The sequence below is a fragment of the Nerophis lumbriciformis genome, linkage group LG16 (genome assembly GCF_033978685.3).
Source record: "Nerophis lumbriciformis linkage group LG16, RoL_Nlum_v2.1, whole genome shotgun sequence".
Lineage (NCBI taxonomy): Eukaryota > Metazoa > Chordata > Actinopteri > Syngnathiformes > Syngnathidae > Nerophis > Nerophis lumbriciformis.
Genome location: NC_084563.2, coordinates 38,435,245 through 38,461,023, shown reverse-complemented (window position 1 = coordinate 38,461,023; position 25,779 = coordinate 38,435,245). Strand labels below are relative to the sequence as shown.

The window sequence follows — 25,779 nt, the reverse complement described above, 5'->3', positions numbered from 1 at the left end:
AAACAAAGCACTAATTTGTCATGAATATTGTCCTGGATGAAGCTGCGCGTGAATTCTTCCACCCAGTAGGGGGCGCTGTGACGTAGTCAACGCTCCAACTGGACCATCGAAGCAGTCTTATGTTGTCTGTTCCTTTCAGGAAAATAAAGCTAGGTTTAATCGACCGTGAACGTTCTTTCCCCAAATAATGCTCACATTCACGTTACACGTTTTAAAGCGAAAATTCAACCGGGACTAAAATGTGTAAACATATTTATTTGCCGGAATACGAAACGGACATTTAATCCCCGTTAACGGTCAGATAGGTGTTAGCTCCCAAGCTAAACATCGAGTGTAATTTTCTTTGTACTACAACTGCTGCGTGCTATTTACTGTACTATTTGTACTCATTTGAGGTGACTAAAAATGTTGCTTTGAACGTAGCACGGTAGGGGAGCAGGCTACTCCACGAAGAGGGTAAGTAAAAGGAGCATTTTGCATGTGAACTTAATTTATGGTCATAATCCATCTCTGTTTCCACTTCCTAGAACGCACCAGCCATACTGTTGAGAGAGAGTTGAATAAAAGAATGGATCAAGTTTATCAGACATACATTCACATTGCAGCGAACGCTCCCCGTAGTTTTGACCGCAATGATGCAGAAACTTTGCACTCTGGTGGGGAACGTTTGAAATCTGATCCAGAGCTGACAAGAAAAGGGATTATGCTTCGACACATCGAGGAACACCTTTTTGAAAGGAATGCTGCTATTGCTCCGAAGAAGATGAAACTGACTGAGAAGGAACAACCAGGACCAGATTGTGTAGCCACAACTCTCAGGAACAGAGTAACTACATTTTTGCAGGAGCAACAATGTCCCAGCTTTGTGTTAAAGGTAAGACTTAGACAATGGCCTATCAGCTGTCTTAAGTTTCTCATGATTATTAATATTTGTATTTATGTTCACCCAGTGCAATATGTTTAAGCCACCTGTTGCAAGAGAGGCTCCAATCCCCAGATCAGATCAAGAATTGCTGGAAGACCATCACCCTCTGAAGCGACGAGTGAAAGCTCTGCTGAAGCATATAAATGGTCATCCCAGTGTCTTTGTATCAAACCACCCGGTTAGTACATTTGTCAATATCAATCAATACAATTGTAATATAATGTTAAAATAAAATGCATGCTATGCTTAAATTTGCAAAACATGTCTATCGCCATCCATGAGTCATGGTTGAGCTCCCTTTTCACCAAGCGGTACAGTATGGATTTGTATTTGAATGTCATTGTGCTACTTTGCACCAAAGGCTATCAAAATTACAACAATAATTGGTTGTTTGTTAATGGTGTAGGAAAATTGAGTCGACCACAAGTGATTCTTAGGTTACAAACAAGTTCCATTATGAGTCAATTTTTAGAGTAAATCAGAACTCATACCTAAATTAACTCTTAATACTCATGTAATACTACATGTTAATACATCAGGGTATCCACCGGGTCTTAAATAGTCTAATATCTAATAATTATAATTTAAACTATTAAAATGTCTTAAATCTTATTTAAAATCTCGTAAAAAGTCTTAAATACGACAATGAAAGGTCTTAGAAATATATTAACGGTATGTTTATGTAAAATACATGCATAATAAACTTTTTTCTCACATAAGTAAAATGTATTGATTTTTGAGGGTGTATATTAGGATGGGAGAAGGTGGGGATTGAACTAGGAACCCTCCGGTTGATGGTACAGCCACTCTCCCAACTGCGCCTATTGTGCTTTCCTCCACTATAGGCGACTTTGAGGTTGTTTTTGTCATGTGTAAACATTTGATATGAAGCAGACTGCAACTTCTGAAAGATAACTTTGGAACTTAACACATTGGAATTCAATGGGAAATCATAAAAACGGCCATTACACAATTTGCCAATAATTTCTTTCCAAACAAATCCATCCATCCATTTTCTACCGCTTGTCCCTCTCATAAGTTTATAATATTGAGGCTTCTGGTGTTTGTAGTTGGGCTAAACATTTTGTTTTCCAATGTAACAGAGGATAGCATTAATGCATACTTACAATTAATTCTGGGCCCCAGATTTCCTTTTTCTATGAAACAGTAATTGTAAAAAAAATGTTTACTTTTTTATAATACCAGCCAAGGCATTAGAATCTCACTTGCTGTTTTAACATCTGCACGAGCAGTGTCACCTTACATCTTAAGTTTATGCAATTTAGCATTTAGCCCCTTGTGTTGCTAGCTTATGATAGCTACTTAGATAGCTATCATTGAATTTATATTGTAGCATAACAACATTTCAGCAAATTGTCAGTTGCTTTTCTTGGGACTCCTTTTGAGTATGTGTGTATCAGCAGTGAGTGACAAGCCTAAATGCCAGATGAATTCCTCAGCCAGAGGACCATACTTGCCAACCCTCCCGGATTTTCCGGGAGACTCCCGAAATTCAGTGCCTCTCCCGAAAACCTCCGGGACAATTTTTCTCCCGAAAATCTCCCGAAATTCAGGCGGACCTGGAGGCCACGCCCCCTCCAGCTCCATGCGGACCTAGAGAGTCTGCATGGAGCAATGTTGTTGTAATATATTGAGTTGGAGGCAATAAACAGGCGAGGTGATGAAGTACGTCTCTTTACTGTAGACTTCAGAACAGACTCACACACTTGAAGTCAGGTGCGCAACACCACGTAAATCGTTGGCCAACCAAAAAGTAACCCCAGTACGCTATAGCCAACATTCACCAGGAGATGGCAACAGACAAACACAGATCACCCAAACAACCCAGCCAAAAAATGCAGCAGCTCAATTAAAAAACTGTACTTAAGCCACATTCTTTTTTTTTTTTTTTTTAGTACTGAACTCTTAACCCTCATTTGTAAACAATAACATGCTTATTTTACAAACAGTATTTGTACATCTTTAACACAGATTTTTATACTGTCTTCAGAGATTCAGTTTTTTTGGTGGTACTCGAAACCTTTCTGGGTACCTGCGGATCACTGGTGGGGTTTTTGTTGTGGGTGATCTGGGTTCTGATGATGGCAACTCAGCAGCCCTTGAATCTGGTTCAATGATGAGACTAGTTTGTGTCTGACTCACTGATGGTCCTGGTGATGGAACTGAAACAGCACTGTCCAGTTGTACTGATGGCACATTTTCTGCAACTGGTGGAGACTAGATAACTGGCAGTCTCTCCATGTTTTCTCGCCATGGTAACATGTGATCCACATGCACTGTGCGCTGTCTCTGTCCCTCTTGAGATATATATATATGTATATATATATATATATATATAAGTATTTCTTATATATATATATATATATATATATATATATATATATATATATATATATATATATATTATATATATTATATATAATACTTCACTTTCAGTGAATTACTTCACTTTCAGTGAATTCTAGCTATATATATATATATATATATATATATATATATATATATATATATATACATACATACAGTATATATATATATATATATATATATATGTATGTGTGGGAAAAAAAATCACAAGACTACTTCATCTCTACAGGCCTGTTTCATGAGGGGGTTCCCTCAATCATCAGGAGATTTTAATGGGAGCATTCACATACCATGGTTTATATAGGGCACAGAGTGGGTGGGTACAGGCTGGCGTAGGGGCGTGGTGATTGGCTCATGTGTTACCTAGGAGGTGTTTCCGTCTGTGGCGGCATGCTGATACAATTTCGCTGCGCTTGTTGAGGGATGACAGGTCTGGACGGTATATAATAAACAGTTTCTCTTTCAAGCATAGGTTGCATCTTTTATTACCACTATTGTAAGGTGTGCTGGATGCAAGAATTTGCCATGTAACATGGCAAATAAACCATGGTTTGTGAATGCTCCCATTAAAATCTCCTGATGATTGAGGGAACCCCCTCATGAAACAGGCCTGTAGAGATGAAGTAGTCTTGTGATTTTTTTTCCCACACATACATATATTGCGCTCTACTACGGTATCGAGCACTATTTTTTGGATAACCTTATTAAGACATATATATATATATATATATATATATGAAATACTTGACTTGGTGAATTCTAGCTGTAAATATACTCCTCCCCTCTTAGCCACGCCCCCAACCACGCCCCTGCCCCACCCCAACCACGCCCCCCAACCCCCACCTCCCGAAATCGGAGGTCTCAAGGTTGGCAAGTATGCAGAGGACCAATTTCTATCCGATACAATAAATAATTGTGAAAGTTGAGGACGCATAAATGTTACATAAGCCACCAAAGGTAACATAAGCTATCCGATGGTGTTGTAGTTGTATTCTTTTTTGGTTCGAAAAATGTAAATTTCTTCAAGTTTCCAACAGCCACTTAAGTTTTAAACTGCACAAAAAGCATCTTACTGGCCATAAAACTCTTCACTTTCACTACCTTTCCCTGTTTTACTTTTCTAGGTTTCAAACAGTCTTTGGTATTTCCTGAAAGCATAATTAATAGTCACAATTATTATTTATGTTGGATAAACCTAAACGTTACGTCATTATGTAATGTGTTATAAAATAGAGTGCTCAAAAGGCTTACAAAAAGTTATCCACTTATGTTTTTTCATAATTGGTATTTACATTTGAGCTTTTTCTCATTACATGCTTTTGTTCTATTTATTCATTTTTGACTTTGAATGTTCCAATCGGGTATTTTTGCTGGCAATACTGATTATCCATTAGGGAGATTGCCCAATAACGAGACCGATCATGTGTACTAACTGTAAACAGTGTTTCCCACAGGACAGGCATCTATTTGTGGTGGTGTGGTCGGGGGTGGTGGGTGGCGGCAGCGGCGATGACCAAGAAGAACGCGGAGTTGGAATATAATTACAACATTCTATGTACATATTTATATACAGATTTGAACAATTAGTGATTCACTGAAATATATTTATTAATTGTGGTTCTTACAAAAAATATATCTTATAAAATATAAAAGCTAAAATGTCTCTTAAAGCTCTGCCCCTTTAATTAGTGAATACTAAATAATTTAACTTTAGCCTACTACTACAACCATATTATTTACCAGCAACATGAAGTGAAACGGAGGCAGAGGTGTCCTGCCACAGTCAGTCAACAACCTCCTCCTGTAGGCCTACCTCCTCTCCAAGTCGAGCCCTTTTCGGCTGTTGAAAATATTTTTCTATACTCATCTGTGTGAAGGAGTGAACATCCAACATTAGAATTTATTACTAGCGAGCAGAACTGCTCTTTGTACAGTGCCGTCTAACCTTAAGCGGCAGCAGCTCAACACATGCAGGGTTCAACGTTAAGGTTTTTTCTACTTGCCCGACTTCTCAAATCTACTTGCCCCAATATTTTTACTTGTCCTGCCTAGGTTTTTTTCTGGCTGTGTAGTGCTCATGGCTTATATCTTACTAAAATTCTTCCCGTTGACTATTTACAACACTACACAGTAATTATTATTATTATTATTATTATCTATAATTACATTTAAATGGCATTGCATACATGTAAAATTAAATGCTATTTCACATTATTTGACCAGTAGCAGTTACACTCATCTGAACAGGTCAGCCACCTGTTTAAAGCCCGATCACAGTTGAAATCTTGAAATTAAGGGCCTTTAATGGCCAAAACATTAACCTGGACAACATTTTAACAGCTGGTTGGCTCAGATGTTATTCTTTTCATTGCATTCACATGCTGCAGTGGACAGTGGACAATTTAGCTTCAGTCCATGTGTGTTTATTGACAACATGGTTATAACCTGGACACGTTAGCTCGTCGGTATTGTAACACGTGACTGTTACTACGTGCGTCTGCCCCGGGCCACGAGTCAAACAGCGGCGGTGTTAATGAAGCAGCGTCAGGCTGCTCACCGTCAGTGAAACGCTCGGTGAAATCACGGATTAACGTTAAATATATGACGAGCCGCGAGCGATGCAGCTATAACCTATCTACTAGTGATGGGTTGATGAGGCGTCATGAAGCGTTTCGAGACATTGCAAAACTGTATTGATACTGTGTCGATACTGTGTCACTAAATACTGACATCTGCTGGACATTAAAAATCTCTACAGGCAACCTATGGACCGACTCAACTGACACTGATTTTATGACCTAGTACAGTGGTTCTCAAATGGGGGTACGCGAACCCCTGGGGGTACTTGAAGGTATGCCAAGGGGTACGTGAGATTTTTAAAAAATATTCTAAAAATAGCAACAATTCAAAAATCCTTTATAAATATATTTATTGAATAATACTTCAACAAAATATGAATGTAAGTTCATAAACTCAGTGAAGCACAAGCTCAGGTTTGTCACTAAAATGTCTGTCAAAAAAAACTGTGAAAAGAAATGTAACAATGCAATATTCAGTGTTGACAGCTAGATTTTTTGTGGACATGTTCCATAAATATTGATGTTAAAGATTTTTTTTTTTTTGTGAAGAAATGTTTAGAATTAAGTTCATGAATCCAGATGGATCTCTAATACAATCCCCAAAGAGGGCACTTTAAGTTGATGATTACTTCTATGTGTAGAAATCTTTATTTATAATTGAATCACTTGTTTATTTTTCAACAAGTTTTTAGTTATTTTTATATCTTTTTTTCCAAATAGTTCAAGAAAGACCACTACAAATGAGCAATATTTTGCACTGTTATACAATTTAATAAATCAGAAACTGATGACATAGTGCTGTATTTTACTTCTGTATCTTTTTTTTTTCAACCAAAAATGCTTTGCTCTGATTAGGGGGTACTTGAATTTAAAAAAAAATCACAGGGGCTACATTGCTGAAAAAAGGTTGAGAACCACTGACCTAGTATATACAATAATATAAACCAAGTCATTGTATTTCATTTAGGATTATTTCATAACTTCATTTAAATAAAAATATATTTTTTGTCTTTTTTAGATACAGTCAATAAATAATGTGAACATGTATCATAACATGGAAATCTAAGAGAACGTGTTGTGAATGAGGATGCTTGTGGACCTGGAAATTATTTATTTATTTTTACACATTTTTATTTTAAAAAAAAACAGTTTTTCCAACGTATTCCATTTTAGACGCTTTCTCTTCTTAGTTATTATTTCTCCGGCTGTAGAAAAGACACGCTCACAGGGCACAGAGGAGGCGTCAGTGCGACACAGTTCGCGTATTGGTCACGTGACCAAAACAGCTCATGATCGGTCACGTGACTTTCTAAAAGCGGTACGCGCACCGACACAGGGTTTTGCTCTATGATGCATCGGTGTTGCCGGACCCATCACTACTATCTACCTATAACACCTGTAAAAATGAAGCAATGCTACCACGCTAGCAAGCGTTAGCTAGCCGGCTATGAGCCACCAAGCTGCTAACTATCGCCAAAAGGCACCATTTAAGTTTTTTTCCCCATGGCATCCTGGATCAAGGCTTTCAGCAGCTTTTGGACGTTTGAGGTAGAAACGTAGGAAGCGCCATCATTATGAAAAGTAGCCGGCGAGCACCAGGTGAATTAAGCGCTATTGGCGTAGCATAGTAGGCTACCGCCACCTACTGCACCAGAGGTGTAACTACAAGCAACATTCACAGACAGTCCCATTGCTTTTATGAGCGGTCGAGCGAGTCAAAAGCCGAAAAATCCATTTGTGGCGGACGTAATTCTTTCGTGGCGGGCCGCCACAAATAAATGAATGTGTGGGAAACACTGGTAAATATTTCAATATATATTCAATAGCACAATATTTTAACAAGTTCCTTATTCTCTTATATTACATACAATTGTTTTATCAAAACAAAGTCAATAGTACTAAATTACTATACAAACGCAAAAAATACCTTCTACTATTTATTTAAATCATGTTTTACCCTCAGTCTTCCTCTGTCCAAGGAATTATCATATTTTTTTAAACATTAACCAAAAAAAATAAAATATTTTGAGAAAATAAAAATCACAATCTAATCACTCTCATATCGAAATTACCGTTGGTTTAGGCACCACCAGTTTATGGCTCGATCCTCTTAAAGGTGCCATGTGTAATAATGTGGCCAGAAATGGTGCTGCAATCAGGGTCAAAATTCTGTACCATAAACCGCAATTAGCCGTGCTAATGTTGGAACTCATTTCCTCAGCATATCTGCATATTGAGAACGAATTAGGCACTGACACTACGTGTATCCACATAGGTTTTTTTTGTCGAAAATATATTTTGCCCTGTCATTTGAATGACACATCGACATGCAGGCTAACGGCATATATTTCCCCCGCCTATATGTCAATGTGTCATTGACCAGGCTAGCATGCTACTACACTAGTGTGATGGTGCTTCGCTCCTAAGCATTCGTTGCATGAACATACTAGCTTTTATTAGACAAGGTCATAGACTGTATTGGACAATATAGTTTGAATACGAAATGTCCATTTACATTTATTAAAAGTAATAAGAAAACATAAATGTCTTACTTACCTATCTAGGAGGAAATGAGCAAGTTTGGCGTCAGATGAAAAAATATTTTCTGCCTTCTATCGTCTCCATCTTTCAAAAGCATCCCGATTCAAATTCTCATTTTGTTCCTGGCTTTGTCATGAATAAGTTGATTTACTAAGGTCTGACATGTTTAGTAACTTTACCAGTGGCAGTAGCTCGACGAAGAGGGCGGTGCGCGACTTGCAACCTGGATGTGACACACTCACAGACTTTCTATTTGGTTAAACAGTAGAGGGCGGAGCATCGAAATTAAACAATAACAAGATTTCGGGGCTGTAAATCTAATTTTGAAATGAGCACATCCCAGCTGAACTACTGTTATCAGTTATAGAGGTATTTGAAAATAACAGGATTTATAAATGTCTTTTGACATATCAGTGCCATTTAATGATGACTTGACATGAAATTATTACATTTGGCGTAAAACATACGACTGTTGCCGTGTCAACATTGTCAGTCAATATACGACACGTAAAGAAGTGTCGTATACTGACTGACAATGTTGACACGGCAACAGTTGTTACTATATTTCCTCTCGCCAACTGTAACCTACTTTTTAATTTCAGTGTACTTTCTGCTGTAATATGGTTCCATCAACCCTTCTTAAACTTTACTGAGCACTGGGGCTGGGCGGTATTTTTAGGCATTACTTTTTTTATTAATTACTGGGGAAAGTAATTAATTTGTTATTTAAAAAACCTTTAGGAAATGTCATATGCAGTTGAGAGAAGTTTATGAGAGCAGCGCATGCGTGCGTGGGCCTTTTGTGTCAAGCGACTTGTGACGTCAGCAAGGATTTCAGCTGAACTGTATTTGTTAGCTTTAGCAGTTAGCAGTGGCAGTTTTGACGGCTGTTTTGTTGAATCTTTTCACCGGCTTGTGTTACCTCTGGTTAAAAAAAAGGATCCGCCTGCGCTACGGTGCGGGCATGTCGGCTGTGTGTGAAGGGGAATGTGGCGGGGGGTTGGAGGCAATGCGCGGCCGTAACAAAGGCACATCAAATGATACCGGTATGGCGGTATTGTCTCAAATATATATCTCTTTTTTTAAAATACCGGTATTAACTGTGATACCGGTTAGGGATGTCCCGATCCGATATTTGGATCGGATCGGCTGCCGATATTTGCCAAAAATTGCGTATCGGCAAGGCATGGGAAAATGCCGATCCAGATCCAGTTTAAAAAAAAACTCTGTGTTTTCCAACGCACCTATTTAAATAATACATTCCACTTTTCTGCTGCTCCATAATTTCCGTTCCGCATTTTCCAGCACACCTTCAACAGATCCACGATTCTCACGCAGTTGCTTTTAGCTGCTGGCATTACACGACAGGCTCTTCTCACTCTTTCCTGTGTCTCCCTCTCACAGACAGCAAGCGCACCTTCTTACACACGTCACATACTGTCACGTCATACGTCACATACGTATACGTCCTCTCCCAGCAGAGGGCGAGGTAGCGGCATGGCTAACGTTAGCTGTGATGCTAGCGCAGCCGCTAAGGTGCGCGCCTGCTCAAACGTCCTCTGCGCACGGCAAATCTATGCCACGCACAAAATCAAATAAAAAAATAAGCGCATAACAATTTTCGACACACGGACACGACAGAGACAACAGTTTTCGTCATCATTGTTCAAATATTGTGACGTCTGTCGAGACGCTTATCTCCATTCGGTGCCACACGTCCAGACTCCACACCATCAAAATGGCAAAAAATGTCCACATCAACACCGTATGAAAAAATGTGTGATTTTTTTAGTTGTGATTTCCTTCTCTGCATGAAAGTTTGAAAGTAGCATATATTAATGCAGTATGAAGAAGAATGTTTTAATGTAGACATGCAAGCCTTGAAAGAACATTTTAAAAATCAAGACTACATTTCCTGCAAATGGGTGCATTTCTATCCTATATTTTAACTTTAGATTTATTCTCATATCAAACTCTTTTGGCTGTCTTTTTGACACTTACATCAGGCGCCCCCCTTCACACCCTGGATTATAAATAATGTAAATAATTCAATGTGATTATCTTGTGTGATGACTGTATTATGATGATAGTATATATCTGATAGTATATATCTGTATCATGAATCAATTTAAGTGGACCCCGACTTAAACAAGTTGAAAAACTTGTTCGGGTGTTACCATTTAGTGGTCAATTATACGGAATATGTACTTCACTGTGCAACCTACTAATAAAAGTCTCAATCAATCAATCCAAACACATAGAATCATCATACTGCTGTGATTATATACATCAAGTGTTCATTCAAGGCTAAGGCAAAATATCGAGATATATATTGTGTATCCCAATATGGCCTTAAAATATTGCAATATTAAAAAAAGGCCATATCGCCCAGCCCTATTTCAATGATGCCATTTCTGTTTGTCATGTATAATTTTGTCTATTTTGTGTTTATCCTTGAATAAACAGGTCAGTTTCTTGTTACCAACCATTGTGTATTATTCAAACTCCCCTAATTCAGCTGGCTAGTTGTTATCAAGAGTACTAAAACCCTTTTCAACATGATTCTGACAACTAAGTAGGCTAAATAACTTTAAACTTTAATACATGCTCGGATAGGCCAGTATCGGTCAGTATCGGTATCGGTCAGTATCGGTATCGGATCGGAAATGCAAAAACAATATCGGTATCGGATCGGAAGTGCAAAAACCTGGATCGGGACATCCCTAATACCGGTATACCGCTCAGTCTTACTCTATGCACGTATTTATTCTACTTCAAGCTAGTTCAACGGCTAGTTTAGCTATTAGCATGCCTTCTCCTGCTTGCTCTTTCTTGGTGTGTAAAAGGTTTAGCCTCGTCCTAATACTTGATAATGATACTTAGGTTATTAAGAAATGTAGTTTATTTGCCATAATGGAGTTGATTATTAACTTCGGAGAGCGGCTTCACACAATTAGCTGCTAGCTTGTCAGTCGGAGAATTTAAAATAAATACAATACTAGCACAAGGGGATCTGTGTTTGTGCCCTTGATTTAATCTATAGTGGAATGAAGGAAACAGAGGGAAGCCTCTGTCAGTCATCCACTAGCTTTGTCTCTATAAGATTGCTAGCACACACAGAAACATAAGGTAACATAGTAGAAATGATATGGATCAGGCCCAAAATCCAATCAGTTCTTCCTTATTACATTTCATGAATGTTTCATGAAAATCCATCATTAAGTTTTTGAGTTATGTTGCTGACTAACTTACTCATTAACAAGCTGACAAACCAACAGTAATGACTGCATTTACATACTCTAAGGCATGAGTGTCAAACTCTGGCCCTTGAGGCAATATCAAATTAACACTAGAGCTGGCCCGCCGATTATATACAGCGGCGGTGCCGCTGTAACACCGCATTCACCGCTAATTGTCATACTTGCCAACCCTCCCAGGAGACTCACAAATTTCAGTGCCCCTCCCGAAAATTTGCCCCGAGCTGTCCTCACGTCCGCTTTCCATCCAGTCCAACGACGTTCTGGCTCAGTCACATAATGTGTGCGGCTTCTGCACGCACCAACACAAGTGAATGCAAGGCATGCTTGATCAACAGCTATACAGGTCACACTGAGGGTGGCCGTATAAACAACTTTAACACTGTTACAAATATGCGCCACACTGTCAACCCACACCAAACAAGAATGACAAACACATTTCGGGAGAACATCTGCACCGTAACACAACAGAACAAATACCCAGAACCCTTTTTCAGCACTAACTCTTCTGGGACGCTACAAAATACACCCCCTGCTACTCCCTACCCCCCACACACACACCTTGTAGCATCCCGGAAGAGTTAGTGCTGCAAAGGGTTCTGGGTATTTGTTCTGTTGTGTTTATGTTGTGTTACGGTGCGGATGTTCTCCCGAAATGTGTTTATCATTCTTGTTTGGTGTGGGTTCACAGTGTGGCGCATATTTGTAACAGTGTTAAAGTTGTTTATACAGCCACCCTCAGTGAAACCTGTATGGCTGTTGATCAAGTATGCGTTGCATTCACGTGTGTGTGCGTACAGAAACCGCACATATCTTGTGACTGAGCCGGCAAGTTGTTAGAATGGATGAAATGCAGACGTGACGACAGCTCGTAGAGGAAGTTAAAAGCAGTGCCTTTAAGGCACGCTCTAAGACTGTGGTCCGGGTGAAATACGAGAAAATAGTTGCCCCGGGAGATTTTCAGGAGGGGCAATTCCCGGGAAATTCGGGTGGGTTGGCAAGTGTGCTCTACCACCGTGTGTGCACAGTTTGCTGAAAAACTCAGTGTACTCGGCGCTGAGTTAAGCCGGCGATTTGGCGACTTTGATGGTCAGAATTGTAGATTTGAACTGCTTAGTAATCCCTTTGCAGTTGATGTGGAAAATGCACCAATTAACCTCCAAATGTAGCTGATAGAACTCCAGTGTGATGACACACTGAAGTTAAAGTATGATGCTGTTGGCGCCGCACAGTTTCCACAATTCATCCCTGACAATGCCTCAGCTCCGCAACCAAGCTGCTCAATTGCTCTCCATGTTCGGCAGCACTTATCTATGTGAGCAACTTTTCTCCTCAATGAAGATGACGAAAACGTCTCACAGGATACGTCTGACTGATGAACACCTTCATTCGATAATGAAGGTTGCCTCAGCTCAAAGCCTGAGCCCCGACATTAATGAACTAGCATCCAAGAAAAGATGCCAGGTATCTGGCTTAGGCGCATCAGGTTAGGTTAGTGTGTTGCAAACTGAGCAGTTTAAAGTCCTGAATGGTTGATTTATTCATTGTTATTTTATTTTCAAATTTAATAGCCTGTGGAAAAAGTTAATGTTGATATTTACCTCAGAAGGCTGCAAATAGAAAAGAGGCATTCAATTTTTATTTAAATTGTATTTGATATGCCAGTGATTTTTTTAAATTATTATTATTATTTGAAACTCGAGTTTGCATGTCACTATGAAGTTATATAAGCCTTGCTTGTTCAATATTCAATGCAAAGCTTGTTTGGGTCCCTATTAAAAGGTTAATTCGTTCAACCTTGGCCCGCGGCTTTGTTCAGTTTTAAATTTTGGCCCACTCTGTATTTGAGTTTGACACCCCTGCTCCAAGGTAATAATTGTTTAGCTCATAGTTAATTAAGCAAATTTACAGTGATTACATGTCCATCTCTACCCAAAATGCTAACCGGATCAGGGTCTCCCCATTCCAAACTAAAATAAATAAAGTGGATTGAAACTGTAGCGTTGTGACAAGTTAATGGTGCTTTCAAAACTCTTGTTGTACAATTAAAGACTACTTCAACACTGTTTTGATTCAATCATTTATAAGTAACATGTCTGTAATTTGATCTTCTGCCAGGTTCCTGATCACACGGCCATTAGACCTCTTGCTGCACAATTATTTCCCAGACCACCACCTATTGCAACGCCTCCTCCCAGTTCAAGTGTTACTTTACCAGACCAGGAGGAGAGTGACACCAACAAAGGCTTTGAATGCTTCCTAAGCTTGCTCAACAGTGGAGTCAACATCGAACTGCTAAGTAAGATTGTCAACGATGACAGCGAAGATCTCCATTCAGACGACGGGTCCATGAACATTAAGCCCAATGATGTCGACGCTGCCGGGGGGGAGGGGGAAGGGGAGTCGGCGGGGACTTCGCAAGAGGTTTCCCCGGTTCCCCAAAGGCGCCCCATGGATGATTTTCCACTCGAGCAGTCTCGAGATGACACTCTGCGCGCGACGTGGGACCAAGTGATATCAATTGATGGGCAGCTGGTTCGCCCGGGGATAGAGCGGCATTTCCCTCACTTTGCATTAATTAGGGACAGATTATACAGAGTGAGTCGTGACACTCAGACAGGAGAGGAAATCACCCAATTGCTGGTGCCAAAAAATCGTCGGGGAATGATTTTCCAGGCGGCACATTTCAACCCGATGGCTGATCACTTGGGGTATAATAAAACACTCAACCGGGTAATGGCCCGTTTCTATTGGCCGTGCATCCGGGCAGACGTGCGCCGCTGGTGCGCAGCTTGCCCAGACTGTCAACAAGTCAACTCAGCGGCCTCTAGGGTGCCTTTGCGGCCATTGCCACTCAAAGAAGTCCCATTTGAGCGAATTGTCTTGGACCTCGTCGGACCATTTGACCCGAAGACCCAGGAATATAATTTTGCGCTAGTCCTGGTGGATTACGCAACGCACTATCCCGAAGCAGTACCGCTGCGCTCCATCTCTGCAAAGAGTGTCGCGCAGGCGCTGTTTCAAGTTATCTCCCGAGTCGGAATCCCGAAAAAGATTCTGACTGACCAGAAAATGTCCTTTATGTCAGACACGTTAAAGGAGCTGTACGGATTATTAGGGATCAAATCCATTCGTACCAGCGTTTGCCGCCCGCAGACTGATTCGCTGATAGAGCAGCTGAATAGAACCTTGAAATCCATCATCCTGAAGTTCGTACACAAGGACAAACCAAATTGGCATAAATGGTTGGATCCCCTGTTATTTGCAGTGCGGGAGGTTCCTCAGTCCTCCACAGGGTTTTCCCCATTCGAAATGTTGTTCGTCAGGAAGCCGCGCGGGGTGCTGGACCTAGTTAAAGAAAGCTGGGAGGAAGGTCCAAGCCCCAGTAAAAAGGAAATTCAATACGTCATGGACTTGAGAGCGAAACTCCACACATTGGAGCACTTGTCACGTAAGAATTTGCTCCGAGCACAAGAACATCAGCATCACCTGTATAACAGGGGGACGCAACTCAGACAATTTTCACCGGGAGAGAAGGTACTTGTATTACTCCCAACGTCCAGCTCTAAATTACTCGCCGAGTGGCAAGGACCCTTTGTGGTCTCTCGACAAGTAGGTGACGTGGATTATGAGGTCAGGCAGTGTGGCCGAGGCTTGGCAACACAAATATACCACCTCAACCTCCTAAAAAGATGGAGGGAGGCGGAGCCTTTCTCCATGGTAACGGCGATAGCGGAGAGCGAGGAGCTGGGTCCGGAGGTTCCTCCCTCCCCGCAGCCCTCCCCTCTCCTCTGTGATAATCATCTCACGCCGTCACAGAGAGCAGATGTGGCCACTTTGCCGCAGCGTTTTGCTGACGTGTTCTCCCCCATGCCAGGCCACACGAACCTCACCCAGCATCACATAGAGACCAGCCCAGGCGTGACGGTGAGGTCTCGGCCCTATAGGCTACCCGAACACAAGCGAAAAGTAGTTGGGGAGGAATTAAAGGGCGTTTTAGATGTTCCTATTGGCAGTGAGAACCGCGAATGTAACAATTACACTCTGATACCAGTGGGAACAGAGCGGTCCACTTACGAACAGTCCTCCTGTGAGACACACTCACTGTCTGATGACAACAAGAACAGAAAAGACAGACAAAAGTGCTCTTTAAGCCTCAGTGATCGATCCGAATCTCCCCCAACAATAGAGAACAAAAAAGAAAAAGAAAAACCGGCAGAGGTTGATGGGAGGTGTGAACTGCTTCAGAACATCCTAAAAACTCTGGGCTTGAACCTGGAAACCGAAGAGCTGAGCAAACTAACAGACCGAACTCAAGAGAGACTTTATGGGAAAAGGAATGAGAGAAGTCCAGTGGCCCCCAGCATAGTGGAGCATGACAGTACTAGTAGTAGTCACAGTCCCTCTCGCATGCAGATCTCCAACAGCAGGAACTCTATGGATCATCACAGTGAAAAGTCCCTTTCCGAGTGCAGCGACTCAAGAAAGAGCAGAGAGGAACTTTCTTTATTTTCTTACCAAGATAATGCACCACTACGGAGGATTGCTGGCAACAACCAAGATCTGCAAACCTTTGATGAAACCCATCAGGCACATTCCAGCCAGGAGTGTAATACTGTTTCAGGCTACAGTTTGCCTGAGCATTCTCAATTCAATGCTTCTTTCAACGGTGACAACAATTCTTGCTGGACACACGCTCATGGTTCCAGTTCCATGTTCTCTTTGCCTTACTCATTGTATACAGACCACTCCCACCCTTTAATTGCTTCCGCAGACTCTGAATTAAGCCACTATGTCTACCACTCCCATGAACATGTCTATAAGAATCCAGACCTCTCCTTGAGCGAATGTCAGTTTGGCTCAAACACTGGCCCAGGTTGCCTGCAAACAGTCGAACTGTCACGCCATAGTGGTGAATTCCAAGCTAAAAAAAAGGAAAAGCTACAAGAGATACTAAAACAAACAAAACTGACAAGTGACCTTCCGAAGATGAAGGAGCCTCCGCACGGCACGAAACACCAAGAGGTTGATCATCCAAGAAAGGCGAAACAGCCACCAACAGAAGAGGAAATTAAAGCAAAACTGAGAAAAAAGGTTGGTACAATGTTTTTTTGAATTTTTACATTTGATCATTCTGCTCTCTTTCCGACAAAAACGAGCAAGATCCAATACTATGTTGATGTAGCCACCGAGCAAGAGCCCACCACCTGTCAATATGATGACGCGTATGTAGCAGTTACTGTAATCACGATGGGAGACGAGGAAAGACTGGTGTGTTGTTTCCTTTAATGTCAGTAAGATTAAAATGTTATGCAGAGGTATAGTTATAACCATTTTACAGACAAATTATACTATTTATAGAGTGGAGAGTGGGGGGGCACAATATATTTTCTTCTTCCGAGGTGGGGCGTAACACAAAATATTTGAGAAGCACTGCTATAAGCTAACCTGCAAAACCGCAATATGGACACATAACACACAGTTAATGATATTGATTGTCTGCGTGTGAACTGTTTCACATTGTAACGACCTAATAGTTAGTATGTGTGTGGTCTTTGAGTTGTCCGACTGTTTTTGTGGTCGTGAACACATCACTGGCTGATTTGAGTGTGCGCGCCCTTTGGTGTGAATGAAAGAAAGCGAGCGGTTGCTGTCAATACAACCTAAAGTTTGTTTGTTTTGGTGTGATTACGACAGAAAGTGATCCGTTTTGCATGAAAGTAATTTTGTTGCTGATTTTTTTTTGGTGTAGTTACAACCGACAGTAATCAGTTTGTCTCAATAAAATGATTGTTGATGCAGACCACCTCCTTCCCCTCCTTACAACGTCTCGGCTGATGTCGTCAATGTTTGTTGTGACCACTTATTGAAAATGATACGGAGGAAATTGTGTTAATTTTGTTTAGAGTTCAGGTTGGATTTGGATTTTGTGCGCTGCATAGATTTTCCGTGCGTGAAGTAAATCGGGAGCAGTGCGCAATTGCGCAGGCGCGCACCTTAGAGGGAACATTACCTCACACTAAGCATTTGTTGCACAAACATACTAGCTTTGTTAGTCAATATCATAGACTGTATTGGACAATATAGTTTACATACAAAATGTCAATGTCTATTTATTACAAGTAATAATAAAACGCAAATGCGTTACTTGCCTATCGAGGAGGAAATTAGCAAGTTTCTTTTCTTTTCTTTCTTTAGTTTATTTCGAACATGAACACACTTACATCATAATACATCACACAATTTCATATCATTTCATTTTACATCATGCCCGAAAAGGAGTAGGAAGAAGCAAAGCTTATTTAATCCTACCCCTTTCTCACTTCAAGTGTTTACAAATATTTAGAATCATTTACTGACCTTTTATATAATAAAATAACATCTATGAATTAGTATACAACAGTTTTGTAATATGTAATTAATTAATTAATTCAGTCATTATTAACATACTGAGATACTTTCAACCTTATTTTCAATAAGGTTGAAAGTATTTCTCATAATTCTTCTTTTTTGTACTCTGTAAGCACTATTATTTTGAACAACCTCTTAAACTGGATCATATCAGTACAATTTTTAACTTCTTTACTTAATCCATTCCATAATTTAATTCCACATACTGATATGCTAAAAGTTCTAAGTGTTGTACGTGCATATAAATGTTTTTAATTATTTTTATATTTCTCCTCTTTAGTTGAGAAGAATTGTTGTACATTCTTTGGTAGCAGGTTATAGTTTGCTTTGTACATCATTTTAGCTGTTTGCAATTTTACCAAATCACCAAACTTTAATATTTCTGACTTAATAAATAAAGGGTTTGTGTGTTCTCTATATCCAACATTATGTATTATTCTAACTGATCTTTTTTGTAACACGGTTAGCGAATGTAGCGCACATTTGTAGTTATTTCCCCATATTTCTGCACAATAACTCAGATATGGTAACACTAGCGAGCAGTAGAGAATATGCAGTGATTTTTGGCCCAGGACATATTTTGCTTTATTCATTATTGAAATGTTTTTTGCCACCTTATGTTGTATGTTTTGTATATGAGATTTCCAGTTCATTTGATCATCTATTAATACTCCCAAAAATCTAGTTTCTTTTACCCTTTCTATGTCTACTTTGTCTATTTGTATTTGTGTATGATGCTCTTTTCTACTATTACCAAATAGCATTATTTTAGTTTTACTGAGATTCAAAGATAGTCTGTTTTTGTCAAACCATCTTTTTAATTTGTTCATTTCTTCTGTTATTATTTGTATTATCTTCTGTGTGCTCTCTCCTGAACAGAAAGCAGTTGTGTCGTCTGCAAATAAAACCAACTTTAAGTCCTTCGTAACCTTACAAATGTCGTTTGTATAAAGATTGAACAATCTTGGTCCCAGTATTGACCCCTGGGGTACACCACAGGATATATCTAGCCGTGTTGACATATTTTCACCCATATTTACATATTGCTTCCTGTTGGTTAAATAACTTCTTACCCAATTCAATACCAAACCTCTGATGCCATATCGTTCTAATTTTCGTATTAAAATATCATGATTAATTGTGTCAAATGCTTTTGTTAAGTCCATGAATACTGCGGCCGCACATTCTTTATCATCTATTGCATTGGTAATTTCCTCTGTTATTTTGGTTAGTGCTATTGATGTTGAGATATTTGCTCGGAATCCATATTGGTTCTCCACAAGCGTCCCACTTTTGTTAATAAATAAATCTAATCGACTATTGAATAATTTTTCCAAGATTTTGGAGAATTGTGGAAGTAATGAAACTGGTCTGTAGTTAGTAAACTGGTGTACGTCTCCATTCTTATAAATTGGTACGACTTTTGCAATTTTCATTATATCAGGGAATTTACCGGTTAAAAATGATACATTGGTGATATATGTCAGAGGTTCTGAAATGTCTTGTATAACCTTTTTTATCGTTACCATATCTATTCCATGACAGTCGGTTGAGGTCTTGGATTTACAATTTTTTACAATTTTGATTATTTCTTCTTTTGTTACACTTTTAAGAAACATGGAATTGGGATTTCTGTCTATGAGCTCACTCAAGGCCTCAACTGACCCATCATCTGCATTTGGAATTCTTTGATCCAGATTTTTTCCGATATTAACAAAATAATCATTGAAACGTTCCGCTATTTGGTTCATATTGTCATTTTTTGTATTTCCATCTAGAAAGTACTGGGGGTAATCTTTCTTAGCACCATTTTTAATTATGCTATTTAGGATGCCCCATGTTGCTCTCATGTTGTTTTTGTTCTTGTTTAATAATTGACTGTAGTATTCCTTCTTACATGTTCGTAGTATACCAATTAGTTTGTTTTTATATTTCTTATACTTATTTTCTGCCTCTATAGATCTCTGTGTTATAAATATTCGATACAATGTGTTTTTTTTGTGACAAGCATTTTTCAGTCCTTTTGTCATCCATGGTTGGTTGTTTTTCTTTTGCTTCTTACTACGTTCTTTCCATGGGCAATGTTTATCATAGAGTGTAAGAAAGGTGTTAACAAAATTCCCATATGCATCATCTACATCATCTTCATTATATACGTTGTCCCAAATTTGTTTCCTCAGATCATTCCTGAAGGAAATCATTCCTTCCTCTGTGCATAGTCTTTGAAATGTCTTTTTGTCAATATTCTTCTTCCTGTAGTTCCCATCATAAATAGTAAAGACTGGCAGATGGTCGCTGATGTCGGTTGTTAACAGTCCACTTGTTGTGTTATTTTCAAAGACATTAGTGAAGATATTGTCAATAAGTGTAGCACTGTGGCTTGCAATTCTGGTTGGCCTTGTGATTTGGGGATACAAACTCATACTATACATTGTATCTGTGAAATCATTAATGGACTTTTAGTAGTTTGGCGTGAGATGAAGGAGGAAATTAGCAAGTTTGGCGTGAGATGAACAAATCTTCTCCCCCTTTAACCGTCTTCATCTTTCAAAGGCATCCCCGATACAAATCCTCGTTTTGTTCCTCATAACACCGTCTTTTAGCTTTACTAAGGTCTGACATGTTTAGTAACTTTACCAGTGGCAGTAACTAGATGAAGGTGGCGGTGCGTAACTGGCAACCTGGATGTGACACACTCACAGACTTTCTAATTGGTGAAACGGTAGAGGGCGGGACATGGAAATTGAAAAAATAACAAGATTTCGGGGCTGTAAATCTAATTTTGAAATGAGCATATCCCGGCTTAACTACTGTTATCAAGTTATAGAGGTATTCGAAAAGAATATGATTTATTAATGCCCTTTGACATTTTCCTGAGGGAAATCTCAATAAAGTACTAACTATCTATCTATCTATCTATCTATCTATCTATCTATCTATCTATCTATCTATCTATCTATCTATCTATCTAGCTATCTATATATCTATCTATCTATCTATCTATCAGGGCTTGACTTGACATTACATATGGCACCTTTAACTTGTGCAAAGCTGGACAGCCAGTTAATATCAATATTTCCTCCAATAAGCACACAAGGTTGGCCTTTTTTTGTGTTTTAGTCAAGTCATTTACAAAAGGTAAACCTATAGGCAAGTAAAACCACCCTGAGGCCATTGGAAACTTTGCACAAACAATCGCTCAAAATTAGAGATGTCCGATAATATTTAAAATGTAATATCGGAAATTATCGGTATCAGTTTCAACCACCCGATTTTCCCGGGAGACTCTCGCTCCCGAATTTCAGTGCCCCTCCCGAAAATCTCGCGGGGCAACTATTCTCCCGATTTCCACCCGGACAACATTATTGGGGGCGTGCCTTAAAGTCACTGCCTTTAGCGTCCTCTACAACCTGTCGTCACGTACGCTTTTCCTCCATACAAACAGCGTGCCGGCCTAGCCACACAATATATACGGCTTTTACACACACACAAGTGAATGCAAAGCATACTTGATCAACAGCCATACAGGTCACACTAAGGGTGGCCGCATAAACAACTTTAAGACTGTTACAAATATGCGCCACACTGTGAACACACACCAAACAAGAATGACAAACACATTTCGGGAGAACATCAGCACCGTAACACAACATAAACACAACAGAACAGATACCCAGAACCCCTTGCAGCACTAACTCTTCCGGGACGCTACAATATGCACCCCCCGCTACCACCAACCCCCTGAAAATTTTCATATCGTAAATAATCCTCTTGGCAAAACATTTCAAGTTAGTTGAAAATTCTGAGGAAAAAAAATGGTGCAGTTTGAAAAATACCATGAAGAACACAATACACTTAGACTTTGTCTCGGTCTATTTACAAAGCCATTAAACTTTAAGCACTTCCTGTTAAGCATTCTCATGTTGGCATTTCACCTTTAAAGATGTGTTTACTCAAGCCGCCGCATTGGTGACATTCGCAACTGTCATAACCAGTGTTGGGTTAGTTAAATGATAATTGATAAATGGGTTATACTTGTATAGCGCTTTTCTACCTTCAAGGTACTCAAAGCGCTTTGACAGTATTTCCACATTCACCCATTCACACACACATTCACACACTGATGGCGGGAGCTGCCATGCAAGGTGCTAACCAGCAGCCATCAGGAGCAAGGGTGAAGTGTCTTGCCCAAGGACACAACGGACGTGACTAGGATGGTAGAAGGTGGGGATTGAACCCCAGTAACCAGCAACCCTCCGATTGCTGGCACGGCCACTCTACCAACTTCGCCACTGAAAACCAGTTACTTTATTTCAAAAGTAACTCAGTTTCTAACTCAGTTACTTACACCAAAAAGTAATGCGTTACTGTGAAAAGTAACAATTTAGTTGCTTATTTTTTTCTTCTTTTTTTTAAAGGCTCCCATTAATGCCCTTTTAGCCTTCATTTCAGTACTGTTATTGCACTGGAGAATAATACAATCTGTTGATCAACTTGGCATGCATTTGTATCACTGAACTCAGAAAGCAATGTGGTCTACATACAACACACAAAGACAAAGATATGTTTCAAAGGTCCAATTTATTTCAGGCCAGAACAAATTGACAAAACTATTTAAAAAAAATAGCTGCAACATAATGGCACTTTAACTTTAGCTTTAAGTAGATAGGATCTTTGATCCAAGACACAACTTACATTTAACTAAAATGTTATTTTCTTTGTGCTCGACAAAAGAAAAGTATTGAGAATGTCTCCATGTTAAGAAACTCAACTTCTGGCTTCGCCATGATGTCTTGTTAGTTGTTATGAGAGTAGCGTGTGTGTGTGTGTGTGTGTGTGTGTGTGTGTGTGTGTGTGCGTGTGCGTGCGCGTGTGCGCGCGCGCGTCCAAATAAAGTCACAAAGTTGCAACAAACCGCCGGCCTCGTCAATCACCCTCAGCTGTAAAGACCCACTTCCGGGTAAAGTGAAGGTTGTTAGCCCCGAAGTACATAGGACGTCTCTCCTGCGCCCCTCAACTACGGTCTGGGAGCCCCCACAAAGCACGCCTTTTCTTTTCCTTGTGACACAGAAGGACGACACCGCAGCGCTCCAATGAAACGCGCTCAGATCTTCTGTTTCTAGCCGATACTTTTTTATGTAGTAACGCATCATGTAGTAACGGTAACTGAGTTACTGAATATAAAAAATAACGCGTTAGATTAGTAGTTACCACCCAAAATAACGCGTTAGATTACTAGTTACCACCGAAAATAACGGCGTTACAATAGTCCCAACACTGGTCATATCACATTCATTTATCATCATTCAAATATTACATATATATATATATATATATATATATATATGTATATATATATATATATATATATATATATATATAAACCTATATATGTATATATAAACCTATATATGTATACAGTTCTGAAGTATGTGTACTTATATAGATATTAAATATGTATTACAACTACTGTATATCTGCTGTCTCGAGTGATCTGTGATCCGGTTTACACAACTGTTTTTACAGGTAATTGTCGATCACGATGCTTTAAGTCTGCGTATTAATTTCATACCAAATTGAAGAGGGATGTCTGCCAAATATGTAAGAATACAGTACAGCCACATTTTCAAAGGTACTCTCAAATATGCTTTTAATTGAAACCACTGAATTTTTTTAGTTTACAGCAATTTTGTGTATTGTGTAATTTATGGACATTTCTGGAATTTATTCAACAAATCAAGAGTCTCTAGTTTCAAGAAAAGTTTTGTTCCATAATGAACTTTTATAGTCTGCAGTACATTTTTCTTATGAAATTGTCTTTATTTACATACTTTGTTTCTGTGTGCTTTCTGTCCTAGTTGGAAGAATTTAACCAGAAGAACAAGCCTCACACCATTCCAAAATCGTGACACACAAGTAAGCCACTTATGCCATACTGTCATGTTTGAAACAGCAATGGGCCTTATGATCTTTTGATTGAGAAATATGTGACATTTATTAGTTGATTTACAACATATTGGGTGCAAACAGGAAAGGCGCTCTTAGATCTGCATCAACACGACAGCAACTGTGTGAAGTTGAACTCTGGGCAATATTATTTTGATTACTATTCATTATAGTGATATAATATACAGTCAAGCATAAAAGCATTCATACCCATGGCAAATTGTGACTAATAGTTTGAATAAATAGGTTCATTATGTCTTCTTATTTCAAATGTTCTCTTAGTCAGACAATATCAATCAATCAATCAACGTTTATTTATACAGCCCTTAATCACAAGTGTCTCAAAGGGCTGCACAAGCCACAACGAGATCCCACACCAGGGCAAGAAAAACTCCACCCAATGGGCACAATGGGAAACCTTGGAAGGGACCACAGATGTGGGGACCCCCCCGGGCGACCGGTGCAAGTGAATATATTTAATAATGTGAGATATTTTTGGTATTCTAATATATCGAAAATATTGTCTGACAACAAGAACATTTGAAAAGTATAACAGCTTTTGTAATTAAAAGCTGAGACATATTTTTTCGTAATGACAACTCTTTTACATCATCTTATTTCCTGGGAGACACCCTTGTTGGCACCTGTTATTGTGTTGTCATGTAGTTTTACACCAGCTCAAACAAACTACATTATTATATATATGTATATGTGTATATATTAGTGTTGTTCTGACACCAATATTTTGGTACTGGTACCAAAATGTATTTCAATACTTTTTTAAATAAAGTGGACCACAAAAAATGGCATTGTTGGCTTTATTTTAACAAAAAATGTTACGGTACATTAAACATATGTTTCTTATTGCAATGTTGTCCTTGAATAAAATAGTGAATATACAAGACAACTTGTCTTTTAGTAGTAAGTAAGCAAACAAAGGCTCCTAATTTAGTCTGATGACATATGCAGTAACATATTGTCATTTGCCATTCTATTAGTTTGTCAAAATTATTAAGTACAAGTGGTAGAAAATGAATTATTATTCTACTTGTTCATTTACTGTTAATATCTGCTTACTTTCTCTTTTAAAATGTTCTATCTACACTTCTGTTAACATGTAATAATCAATTATTCTTCTGTTGTTTGGATCATAGACATCTTATAAGTAGACGCAGCATCGACCGCTACTGCCTACTGGCGCTGACGAGACGCGGGGCCGCTATCTTGGAGTGGTGATCCGCTCCATCCATCCATCCATTTTCTACCGCGTATTCCCTTTTGGGGTCGCGGGGGGCGCTGGAGCCTATCTCAGCTACAATCGGGCGGAATGCGGGGTACACCCTGGACAAGTCGCCACCTCATCGCAGGGCCAACACAGATAGACAGACAACATTCACACTCACATTCACACACTAGGGCCAATTTAGTGTTGCCAATCAACCTATCCCCAGGTGCATGTCTTTGGAGGTGGGAGGAAGCCGGAGTACCCGGAGGGAACCCACGCAGTCACGGGGAGAACATGCAAACTCCACACAGAAAGATCCTGAGCCCGAGATTGAACCCAAGACTACTCAGGACCTTCGTATTGTGAGGCAGATGCACTAACCCCTCTGCCACCGTTCCACTAAGTGCAATTAATTTGGCAGGAGCAATAAACTGTCAGCGCATTTAATTTATCTTACCTCACTGAATAGTGAATACCACTGATTTTCACGCGTTTTTTTGTCATGTG

The 25,779-nt window shown here is 39.5% G+C and overlaps 1 protein-coding gene across 2 annotated transcripts; it reads left to right on the top strand.

Moving 5' to 3' along the window:
• Nucleotides 1-103: 103 nt before the first annotated feature.
• On the top strand, nt 104-25,779 carry LOC133617337 (uncharacterized). Of its 2 annotated transcripts, XM_072914921.1 has the most exons (6): nt 104-456; nt 528-874; nt 951-1,103; nt 13,809-16,784; nt 23,960-24,017; nt 25,202-25,779. In XM_072914921.1, exons 2-5 carry the CDS (start codon nt 569-571, stop codon nt 24,008-24,010), a joined length of 3,486 nt encoding a protein of 1,161 aa, XP_072771022.1. In that variant the 5' UTR covers nt 104-456; nt 528-568; the 3' UTR covers nt 24,011-24,017; nt 25,202-25,779. The 2 variants fall into 2 exon arrangements, with proteins under 2 accessions (XP_072771022.1, XP_061833255.2); XM_061977271.2 differs by lacking the exon at nt 25,202-25,779 and having other exon boundaries at nt 23,960-24,965.